This window comes from Mustelus asterias, chromosome 4 (genome assembly GCF_964213995.1).
Source record: "Mustelus asterias chromosome 4, sMusAst1.hap1.1, whole genome shotgun sequence".
Lineage (NCBI taxonomy): Eukaryota > Metazoa > Chordata > Chondrichthyes > Carcharhiniformes > Triakidae > Mustelus > Mustelus asterias.
The window spans coordinates 60,670,727-60,683,657 of record NC_135804.1 but is presented as its reverse complement, the minus strand read 5'-3'; the positions used below and the strand labels follow the sequence as shown (position 1 = coordinate 60,683,657).

Below are 12,931 nucleotides of genomic sequence, written 5' to 3'. Positions count from 1 at the left end.
GAGGACAGAACAAGATTTAAGAAATCAGAACAAAAGGATATGGGAGAATATTACTACTTCTTGAAGGTTCATATTTACAAACCTGAATTGCCTGTCGGCCTTGCTGTGCATCTGCCAACAACTGTAGGGTAATTTCTTTGGAGTCCTGTACGGCATCCTGGAGGTAGACAAAGCTGTGCCCTACATGACGGCTCATTGTGCATTCTCGACAAATTGGGACAGCGCAAGTATCACAGTACAGACGCATCACCTGGAAGAGAAGAAAATCAATGTTAGTTATTTAAATTAGGATGTCAGACTAAACTGAATTTGAGGCTTGCTTTGTCAATCAGTTTTGCTCAAAATAGGAAACAACTTCATTTATCTGCAGAATAAAAACACTCAGAATGGACACAGCAAACATGACATTGTTCTTTGCGTTTTGGGATAAACAAAGAACAGTATAGAACAGGAACAGGTCCTTTGGCCCTCCAAGCCTGCGCCAATCACGTTTACCTATCTAGACCAACCGCTTGTATTCCTCTATTCCCTGTTTCTTCATATGTCTATCAAGATAAGTCTTAAATGTGGCTAATGTAACTGCCTCAACCATCTCACTTGGCAGTGCATTCCAGGTCCCCACCACCCTCAGTGTAAAAAGAACTTCCCCCGCACATCTTCACTGAACCTTTCCTCCCTTATCTTGAACTTGTGCCCCCTTGTAATTGTCATTTCTGCCCTGGGAAAAACCTTCCAATTGTTCACCCTATCTATACCTCTCAATTTTATAAACTTCTATCAGGTCACCCCTCAGCCTCTGTCTTTCCAGGGAGAACAATTCCAGTTTATTTAATCTTACCTCATAGCTAATACTCTCCATACCAGGCAACATCCTAGTAAACCTTTTCTGTACTCTCTCCAAAACCTCCACGTCCTCTGGTAGTGTGGTGACCAGAATTGGACGCAGTATTGCAAATGTGGCCTAACCAATATTTTATACAACTGTAACATAATTTGCCAACTTTTATACTCAATGCCCCGTCTGATGAAGGCAAGCATGCCATATGCTTTCTTCACCATCTTTTCCACCTGTGCTGCCACTTTTAAGGATCTGTGAACCTGTACTCCCAGATCTGTGTCTATGCTCCTGATGGTTCTGCCATTTTATAGCTCCAGCTGAATTGGATCTACCAAAATGCATCACCTCGCATTTGTCCAGATTAAATTCCATTGACATTTCTCCACCCAATTTTCCAGCCTATCTATATCCTGCTGTATTCTCTGAATCTTCATCACTATTCACAACTCCGCCAATCTGAGTACGATCCCCAAACTTGCTAATCAGACCAGCTCCGTTTTCTTCCAAGGCATTTATATATATTACAAACAGCAGACGTCCCAACATTGATCCCTGCAGACCACCACTAGTTACAGATCGCCATTCAGAAAAACCCTTTCACCACTATCCTCTTTCTTCTATGGCCAAGCCAGTTTTGAATTCATCTAGCTCGTTCACCCCGATCCCGTGAGATTTAATCTTTTGCACCAGCCTGCCATGAGGGACCTTGTCAAATGCCTTACTAAAGTCCATGTAGACAACATCCACAGCCCTTCCCTTGTCAATCATTGTTGTCACCTCTTCAAAAAACTCCATTAAATTAAATCACTGACGTCAAGCTCGCTGGCCTATAATTACCTGGGTTATCCTCGCTACCCTTCTTGGATAACGGGACAACACTGGAGGATAGCCAATCCTCTGGGACCTCACCAGTGGCCGAAAAAACAAAAATTTCTGTTAGAGGCCCAACAATTTCATCTCATCTCCCTCAGTAATCTGAGATAGATAGCATTTGGCCCTGGGGATTTGTCTACTGCAATGATTTGTAATTCACCTAACACTTCCTCCCTCGTAATGACTTGTTCTAAAGGGTTTACACATCCCTCCAAGACACCATTAATTGACGTGTCCCTCTCCTTTGTAATTACCGATGCAAAGTATTTATTAAGGATCTCACCCACTTCCTTTGGTTCTACACATAATTTCCCTCCTTTGTCCTCGAGTGAACCAACTGTTTCTCTAGCTACCCTCCTGTTCCTAATATAAAATGCCTTGGAAATCTCCTTAATCCTGTCTGCCAAGGATATTTTGAGACTCCTTTTTGCCCTCTTAACTCCGTTTGAGCTCTTTTCTTGCATTCTTCAAATGCTTCATCTGTTTTTAGTTGCCTAGACCTTGTGTATGCATCCTTTTTCTTTTTGACTAGACTCTCAATTTCCCTGTACGTCCAGTCCCTGAATCCTGCCTTTCCTGTCCTTTTCAGAGACACATACCTGTCCTGAACTCTGATCAATGCAGTGAACTCATGGGATTGTTCAGCTAAAGCATCTTCCAAATATATTTCAGTGTAAGGTACATCATAGGTACGATACTATATCTTTAGAAGCAGGAACTAAATGTATCATCTGCAAATTTGACATATTACAAAGTTGGGTGGAGAGTGAGCTGTGAGGAGGATGCACAGTGATTTGGACAGGCTGAGTTTGTGGGCATATGCATGGCAGATGGGAGTATAATGTGGATAAATGTAAGGTTATCCACTTTGGTAGCAATAATAGGAAGACAGATTACTTAAATAGGTGTAAATTGAGAGGGGTGGATATTCAGCAAGACCTTGGTGTCCTTGTACATCAGCCGCTGAAAGTAAGCACGCAGATATAGCAGGCAGTGAAGGCGGCAAAAGAGGATTTGAGTATAGGAATAGGGATGATTTACTGCAATTGTATAGGGCAACTATACAATATAGAGAATTGTAAGTCTCTCTCCATACAGAGAATGGTGAATGTGTGGAATTCACTACCACGGAAAGTAGTTTGGGGGGGGGGGGGGGGGGTGTCTTTATGACCAAGGATGACCTTGCCATACATAGAAGGAGTGCAGCAAAGGTTTACCAGGCTGATCCCAGGGATGGCAGGTTCGTCATATGAGGAGACTAAATCAGTTAGGATTCTATTAATTGGAGTTTAGAACAGTGAGCGGGGATCTCAAACTTATAAAATTCCAACAGGGTTAGATGCAAAGAACGTTCCCGATGGTGAGGGAGTCTAGAACTAGGGGTCATAGTTTGAGGATAAGGTGCAAACCTTTTAGAACTGAGGTGAGGAGAAATTTCTTCACCCAGAGTGTGGAATTCACTACCACAGAAGGTAGTTGAGGCCAAAGCGTTGTCTGATTTCAAGCAGAAATTAGATATCGCTCTTGGGGCTAATGGGATCAAGGGATGGTGGGGGAGGGGGTCTCAAATTTAGAGATCAGCCATGATCATAATGAATGACAGACCAGGCTCAAAGGGCCTATTTCTGCTTCTAGTTTCTATGTGAACACACTGGCATGCTTTGGCTCCCGAGGTCAAATGTGGCAGGTAGCATGGAACAGACCTACTCCAAGGCTTCCATTAGTGCTGTTCTGATCATGGTGCCAGGAAGTCTACAAATGCTTTGTGAAAAGTTCCTTCTTTGTTTTCCTGTGTCATCATTGGTGAAAGTAAATAGTCTTCAACTGGTTCAGAATGTCAGAGAAAATATTACTAAAACCATGTCTAGGAGAATCATGGGCATCTACCAACTTCCCACCACTTAACTGCATACACAAGATGATTTCCAGATCGTATTTGATTAGATGCCACATCAAAGGTCATTACGCAAAATACGAACTCATGGTGTAGATGGTAACATATTAATTGGCTAACAAGAAACAGAGTATCAACAAATGGGCCAATTTTGGGTCAGCAAGATGTGACAAGTCGAGTGCCACAAGGTTTAGCACTGGGCCCTCAATTCTTACAATAATGATGTGAATGAAAGGACCACATGAATGATTGCTAATCAAAGATAAGTAGGAAAGTAAGTTGCAAAGAGGACAGAGTCGTCAAAGGATAGATCATAGTGGATAGATTCTTGACTAACATGGGAGTCAATGGTTATTGGGGTACACAGGAATGTCGTGTTTTGGCCACAATCAGATTAACCATGATCTTACCAAACAGTAGAGCAGGCTCAAGAGGACAAATGGCCTACTCTGCTCCCAATTCATGTGTAAAGATTCCAGCCCTCAGTTAAACATTAGGTCATATGAGAAAGTACTGTTTGAATAACTCAAATTGTTCCTATGCTTTGCGAAGTTATCAATTGTAGTAAAGCAGAATGAATCAACTCATTTGTCTGCTCACAAGAATATACAGATTGTCAAGAAAAACAGGGGAAATGAACCTTGAATGAACACCAAAAACAAAAGCCTGCAGACAAATGGTGGGTGCGGCATCAAAACTGCAGCATCTTCAACAAACATATCAGGTTTACCTGGACATACAGTCTAGGGCTACAAATCCTACATTAAGTTCCTACCTACTTAATCTTATATATAAACATCTAGGCTTTCTTTACTGGTACAATTTTAAACAGGTTCTCAGGTCAAATTATCAATCTTTGTCTATTTTTAAAAACTCTTGGTAACAGGGAATATGTTTAATATGGTTCTTAAACATCATAAAACCACAGGCAGAATTTGAACATCACCAAATGATACACGCCACACTTCAATTTTCTAAGAACACAAATTAGTATCTAAAGCCAGACATTCACTTGTATATAAAATCTATTATAATCTGTTCCAAAATATTGCAACAAAAACCTTTTATTGTTTTTAATTAAATGAACAATTACTTCAATAAACATTTATTTCACCTCCCTGTAAGCTAGCTGCATCGTGCGCACCCATCAATACATGCATGAGCAGGTCTATCTGTACATGCGAAGGATAGTATTGTTCCTACAGAGATCATGTCCTATCAAACATGGCTGCAGCTGCTTCAGCATGTAGACTGGTAGCATTTGGCAAGACCAGTCAAAACCGGTATGCCTTAATGTCAAAGTTTGCCATACATTGATTGTGGAATACTTGGACTTCAGAGTCAGTGGCCAAAATAAATATAATAGTTCGATTTAACCCAGTCCACTCATTAAAAAGACACATTCATGTGTTTCAAGATGTATTTTAGTTCAACACAAGGTAATTGGCATCATTTTCCCCACCCCCAAAAATGTCACCTCCAACATCTTTCTAATTGCTTCATAGAAAGAACGCTTCTCCTAATTTTAACAATCCTCACCCTTGCTGCTCCACACTACCTAAACGCCAGAACAAAAAATAAATTCAAAACAATTATCAAACTGTTAGTCAGTCATAGCTCTTCCTTCTGACATATGAATTAGCATAATGCTTTCTTTCATATAGCTTCTGGAGCCTGGATGGCCACAACTGTAGTCATCCAGATACAACAGGACACTACAGAATTTCAGCATAGATTTGAGCACAACCAAATTAGGCAATATAAATTGAGCTATTTATTTTGCTACAGATAAATGTCAAGGTTCTGATAACATTGAGATATTGACTATGTTAGTTAAATTGTTGGAAAGGGAATGAGAAAGGAAATGAACACAACAGATTTCAAGCTTTGCACTAAGAACATGTTAATGTTCTTTTCACCATATCCTCAAAAGAATAAAAGTCCAAATTCACAGACCTCCTTAATTCAATTTAACTTCATGCATGTCTCAGTACCATTGTGCAGACATGATTCTGTTATCCAGATGGATTCCAGAATAGCACTGTTGGACTGGAAATCTTGGGATCCAATGGGCTCTAGAGATTGGCACTGGTACGGTAGAATTCGAGCTCCAGATTTTTCCATCTCTATAGTGCATACAAGTGCTATTGATTGCAGCAGCACTTATCCCATGTAAAAACTGTGACTCATTGAAACATTATTAGTCTGTTAAAGACAAAATACTGTGAATTCTGGATTCTGAAACATAAACAAATGCTGTCTTTGAAGGGTCGAAGCGTTGGCTCTATTCTCTCTCCACAGATGCTGTCAGACCTACTAGGTTTCTCCAGCATTTTCTGTGAATGTGCTGCAGGAGTGACCACATGGGACACTTGTTACTTTCGCCTGCCTCAAGAGTCTGCAAATAGGCCCCATAGACTTGACAAGTGCTGAGAGATCTAGAACTAGAATACAAGATCATAATGCAAGATCACTTGCATTAGAATGTATTTCAAACAAATAATCTGGAGGATTTTTAGATGCAATTTTATTTTGTAGACATCCAAGTGAGGTTCCTACAGTTTCACAGGTGGAGTACATTTATCCCAGGCCCAAAATCTTGTCAGATTTTGAATGTTAAATATGAAAACAAGTGGTTTCCAGACCACAATCTTGCAATTGGGCAAGGGAAGTCAACTTTCGTTACAACTTTTTCAACACATGACACGAAGAACGTATCCCTGTTTGAAGGGCAAAACCCCTTTTATCTCACACAAACACACTGCTTTCATTCAGCTTCTATTTAGAAAAAAGATGAATATACTGGATTTGGTGACATTTGTTAAAACCAACCAACAACAGAAGAAAAGGACATTGATTCCCATTGCATTATTAACACAAGGCAGAGGCAAACCACAGCCTCTCAAGAAGCAGGATATCTAAAGTTTTGGCTCTCCAAACTGATTCTTTGTTCTACATCTTTTCTGTGGGCACCAACTCATGCTGATCAGTTCCAAAATGGACCAAGTAGAGTCATAGAGCCAGAGGTTTACAGCATGGAAACCGGCCCTTCAGCCCAACTTATCCACGCTGCCCAGTTTTTAATCATTAAGTTAGTCTCAACTGCCCGCATTTGGCCCATATCCCTCTAAACCAATCTTACCCATGTCACTGTCTAAATGCTTTTTAGAGTCATAGAATTCATCTCCACTATCTCATCTAAAGAGCAATTCTCTATACATTAGCAACTTGCGATCTAGGCATTAATTTCAGTTGCATGGGAAATTATTTCCTCCTCTAATACCAATTCCACATAAAGGTACAGACAATGTGAGTGGAGTTAAGACTTGATTAGCTGTAAAGACTCGCATTCCAATCATTATTCAGTAAATTGAGTTTGTGTCTTTATATGCCCTGTTTGTGAACAGAACTCCCACTCACCTGATGAAGGAGCAGTGCTCTGAAAGCTAGTGGCGTTTGCTACCAAATAAACCTGTTGGACTTTGACCTGGTGTTGTTAGACTCCTTACTGTGTTTACCCCAGTCCAACGCCGGCATCTTCACATCATGAAATCAGCTAACCAGCACAGACCACTGTTGAATCCTCAAGCCTCATAAACAAGCTTCAAAGGGGAAAATGTGGAGCTTTAAAAAGTATTTGGTGAAAAGCTTCAGCACGTGAAAATGGAAGGCAAATTCTCCTGTCAAAACCCCAATAAAATTGATAACTTTATAGTTCTTCAGAACAATTCTCAGCCGTCTTCTACATTGGTGTACAGTCCACTGGCCCACAAAACTAAATTAGGAAAAAAATCCGTGTGACTGAAATCTAAACCCACTGAAAAGCACTAGAACTTTAGAGCCATTCACCCACAGTCCAAAGAAATTTTGCTTCTTAAAACTTTCAAGACACAGCTAACCAGGCAGAGGAGTAAAATCCTGTTTTGTATGGAATTAGCATATAAAACAAAGGCTCTATTTCCATTCAATCTCCTTGGAGTTGGGGGGGGGGGGAATAGGAAACATGATCAGCAGGTCAAAAGAATCACCTTTTGCTCCCTCCTCAAGCAGTACAGCAGAGGAGCATATGCTAAATGCTTCAATGAGACCACTGCAAAGAAAATGCTAAATTCATGAATAGCTCCTCTGGTGGTCACACAAACATACCACTTTCTTTCAACTTCTATTTTTAAAAAAAAAGATGAATATAATGGAATGCTATGCTTCTGAAATCTAACACTCTACAGCAGCACAACTGAGAGGAGGAGGGGCACTATCCTTTCAAAGCTCCAACGAAATGGATCAGGCAAGAATTCCACATCTATGTTAAATGCTGTTAATTCAAAACCATTCTGAATAAACGAGGCCAACCCAAGTGGATATGCATTTTGTCAAATGCTTTGCACATTTTAGATTTTAATCCAACACTATATGCTACATTATTTTATCAAATCTCAAAAATTTAATGTAAATATACAACATAATCTCAGTCAGAGTATAAATTCTACGGCAGCATGCATTGCATTTGTTTAAAAACTGCTTGAATGAAACATATTTCACACGATTTTTATAAAACAAAAGTGTGATATCCCCCAGTCACATTAGGTCATGATTAAAAGCCTGGTCAAACAGCAAGGTTTTAAGGAATGCGTCAAAGGAGGAAAGTGAGGTGGAGAGGCGTGGAAGGGAATTCCAGAGATTAGGCCCTTGGCAACTAAAGGTATGGTCAATGAGAGCACAATTATAATTTGGAATACACTAGAGGTCAGAACTAGCAGAACGCAGAGGGTTATGGAGAAAGGGAGATCGAAATTTCCTAATCAAAACCATGCTGCATATTGTCCAGATGTCCCTTCATGAAATCATATTCACATTTTACATGCCAAAAGTGGCAATTTTATAACACAAGTCACTAGATGTGCACAAGCACTTGTGGCAAACATCAGTGGATCTTATTAACAATTGCTTCCAAGCCAAAAAAGTCTCATTTGCTTTGTGATTTTAAACAAGCCTCACAAGCTGAATCATTGATCGGTTCGTTAGCTTGGTAGCATAAAAGCAACTCGAATCCAACATTTCAAAAACAACAAACAATTTGAAAAATTAGGCTGTTCATTATTTTATATTCTCTCCACCTCAATTTATACCATTGGCAGCATAAGAAATCTGCTAAACCCTAGCTCTTGCAGTGTGGTATGGAAAATATAAATTCAAAATGCACAAAAGGCAATTAGCCAACATATTCTTGTCGAGCTCCATCACTGGATTCATAGAATCCCTATAGTGCAGAAAGAGGCCACCTGGCCCATCAAGTTTGCATCGACTCTCAGAAAGAGCATCAAACCCAGGCTCTCCCCTTATTCCCATCCCACACACATTTACCATGGATAATCCACCTAATAAGAAGTTTAACAACACCAGGTTCTTACTGTGTTTACCCCAGTCCAACGCCGGCATCTCCACATCATAATCCACCTAACCCAGTGGCACATTGTAAGAGAGTCATAGAGGTTTATAGCATGGAAACAAGCCCTTCGGCCCAGCTTGCCCATTCACCTTTCTTTTAAAACCCCTAAGCTAGTCCCAATTGCCTGCATTTGGCCCATACCCCCCTGTACCCATCTTACCCATGTAACTGTCTAAATGCTTTTTAAAAGACAAAATTGGTTAGCACTGCTGCCTCAGTGCCTGGGACCCGGGTTCAATTCCCAGCTTGAGTCACTGCCTTTGCAGAGTTGCACGCTCTCCTGTGTCTGTGTGGACTTCCTGCGGATGCTCCAGTTTCCTCCCACAGTCCGAAAGATGTGCTAGTTAGGAGCATTCGCCATGCTAAATTCTTCTTCAGTGTACTGTTATGATGGGGAGGTTGACCCTCTTTTGCGAGGTTATGCCAAATCCCCCAAAGAGGAATACCTCGCCTCGTAATCTGTTTTTAAAAAAGTGTGCGGGAAGGTGTGAACTGTCCTTCAGGAACATTTAGCGGTTAACTAACAAATACCTGACACACTCTTTAAAATAAACACTAATAGGGAACTTTAACTCAAGTAACATACCAAATAAAATAAGATTCTGCTGGAATGTGGTACAAATAAATGCAATATTCATTCATTAACAAAAGAATTATAATAATAGAATTCAGTCACTCAAAAATACAAACAGGTTTTGTGGCTTTCGGAAACTTTTTAAGTTCTTCTGTGGATTCCTCTGTCTGCAAGTTCTCTCTGATTTAGTACTTTTCGTTAGTTAGATGGTGCGTTCGAGATATCTGAAGCTGGCAGAGTTGAGAGCATCTCCGCCCCTCTCAAGGCATGAGAGGTGGCAGTCCTTCAGTTGCTCTCCTTTTTCCCTGCACTATTTTATACCTGCGATGACCTATCAATTTTCCTATAATAGGATTGGTCTGATATTGTCAACATCAAATTCAAATCTTATAGGTTTTGGGTAGCTGAGTGCCTGCTTTAAATTGATTGGGCAAAATTCAAACAGGTTGCCTTGTCAAGACTACTGCTTGACTTTTGATACAAATGTTTCAGCTTGGACTCAAAGTACTTTGCATTTTAAACCTCCAAGCATTGTAACAAAACACCAGATTTAAGGGAACACGCTATGTTTTTTTCCCCTCCAGCATTTTTACAATTTTTTTTACATCTTTAATCTTTACCAACATCAAATTCCAACTTCACAAACTCAATTTCGCAACAATACCCAAACAGGCTCTGGAGTGTGACAACTAGGGGATTTTCAGTTACTTCATTGCAGTGTTAACGTAAGCCTAGTTGTTACACTAATAAACATATGATAATAAAAATCTTTGTTCACCAAGAAACAATATAGCAGGCCAATCCACCAGAGACATACCCTGAATGTGTTGCAAAAATAGACGAGAGTAGGTACTAACATTTTAGAGGTAGGGATTTTTGAAAAACCAAGGAACACATTGATTAGAGACAAATACTGTAAAACTAAAGTTGATTGGCAACTGAACAGCACATGAATACACTATTCAATTGGTTAGTACAAGCAACAATTATTTGAACAATTTTTAATACTGCTACAGCATCTTCAATTGATTTTCTATTAAAAAGATTTGGGCCAAAAAAATATTTAATGGCCTAATCATTAGAAAACTCCCTTTGGTGAAAGATTTACAATACTTGATCAATGTAACCAGTAACTTTTACTTTTCAACATTTTGTCTTACCACCTTCCCATCACATTTCTCTAGCCATTACCATTGCTGAATCCCAAATTAAGACACTCAGGTTCACAAGCAACCAGGAACTGAATTGGACCAGCCATGTAAATACTATGGCTACCTGAGCAGGTCAGCAGCTGGGAATTATGTGGCAATTAACTCACATTCCTACTCTCAATTCTGTCCGGAAGGCAAAAGTCAGGAGCGTGATGGAATATTCTTGCCAAGATAAATGCAGCTCCAACAACAAAACTCAACACCATCCAGGACAAATAGTTTCTTAAATTAGTGCTCCATTCACTACCTTAAATAGTCACCCGCTCACCCCCACCCCCCAGTAAAACAGTTGTCTGTAGGGGTGTGGGACCAAGAGCTGAAAGTGGGGTACGTTTGGATAGCTCTTTCCAGCTCGCAGATACAGACTGAATGGTTTCCTCCTGTGCCGTACATTTTCTATATTTCAAATCTACAAAATGTACTGCAGCCAAGGCTTTTTTGATAGCACCTTCCAAGCCATGACGTCCACCACGGCAAAGAACAATTACAATGAAATCCTGTAGTTCCCCTAGTCACACTGACTTATAAACATTTCGATATTCCTTCAATGTTGCTGGATCAAAATCTTAGAACTCCATAACATTCTCTTCTAGGCAGATCCTTGGAATAGAAGGCAACTTATTTCCACTATGGTTCAATGGATTCCAAGATGGCTGCTGCTAAATCCAGATCTCAGTCTGCAGACTCCATCACTTAATGGGCAGGTAGTGCTTTAAGCGTGAGGCTCCGGTTATGTCAAGTCTCACTTAGGGCAACGTTGACGTCAAGGCACCAGAGTTTGTCAGCTATGATGCCTATGTGGCACTGAGGTCTCAGTGATTTTTATTTAAAAACATGGGGTGGTTACTGAATGCCAACCACCACTGGGCCTTGCTAGAGGATTCCAAAACAAGATGCCAGGCTCTCCAATGAACATTAGCATAGTCCCTAATAGCACAGAGTGTACCTACACTACATGGACTATAGCAATTCAAGACAGCAGCACAAAACCACCTCTTCAAAGGTAATTTGCGATAAGCAACAAGTATAGGCTGCCTACATATTGTGGATTTCTTTTTAAAAATTGGCTCACTGCAAGGTAATTACAATTTTGTTAAGCTGAAGGGAAACAAAGCATCTTTCTGTTGTCCAAATCAATATTCTCAATGCCATTTTCAAATTATGAAATTGTAGCCAGTGATTCCAGTTTGGAGAGCAAGAATTACCTGAATAGTTTTATAACCACAATTCAGCAAACATATCTAATGATTTTATGATTCCACTGTACATTAAAGAATGCATGAAACTTAAAGCCCTGGTTTCCTTAATTTATCAACAGAAGTAAGTGTACAATCGTCACTTGGGTATCTGCCAGCTTAATGCTGGCAACATCCCAGCTGTTAAATATCAAAATGCGTCCAAATCATAACACTGAATTTGTCAAAGTACTGTGTAACAAGTTGATTTGCAAAGATATGATTTATAGGCAACACACTTCAACTGGGTTGGTGTTGCTCAAAACAACATTACTTCCACAAACCATGTCACCTCCTTTCCCAAATTGCAAATTGGTTCCCAGTTAAGTCCCACAGGAGAGACAGTGGTGCAGTTGTAATGTCTCTGGACTAATAATCCAGAGTCACAGGCTAGTGCTCTAGGACATGTTCAAATCGTGGCAGGTAGTGGAATTTAAATTCAAATATGGAATATAAAGCTAGCCTCAGCATTAGTGACCATGATAACTATATGTTCACAAACATCCTTTACAGAAAAAAATTGGCCATTATTACCTTCCAAAATCCACTGTGATGCCACGTCATGAATATTTTCCATAGGGAGAGCTCCATTGCAAGTTATTTCCCCAGTGGGTACTATGTATGTCAAGAAGGCCCCAAGTTCAATCTCTGGCATGTGCCAAGTTTGGTGATCTTAGTAGCAGTATTGAAAAGGTACATTTTCCTCAATACCCTGAGCTATGTGCATGTGTGGTATGGTAGTAGGAGGAGGAAAAGGAGAGAAAGAAAATGGTTTTGACATGGACATTGGGCGAGTTCAGGATCAGAGTTAACCGCCGTTTGAGGCACCAAAAATCTACCAAAACCCTGGGTTAGAATTT

The 12,931-nt window shown here is 40.1% G+C and overlaps 1 protein-coding gene across 1 annotated transcript in view; it reads right to left on the bottom strand.

Moving 5' to 3' along the window:
- Positions 1–12,931, bottom strand: part of trim71 (tripartite motif containing 71, E3 ubiquitin protein ligase) — a 58,484-nt gene that overhangs the window by 31,502 nt on the left and 14,051 nt on the right. Inside the window, exon 2 of the mRNA XM_078211132.1 lies at positions 83–250. Within this exon, the coding sequence (XP_078067258.1) occupies positions 83–250 (168 nt within the window). The remainder of the gene's footprint in view (positions 1–82; positions 251–12,931) is intronic.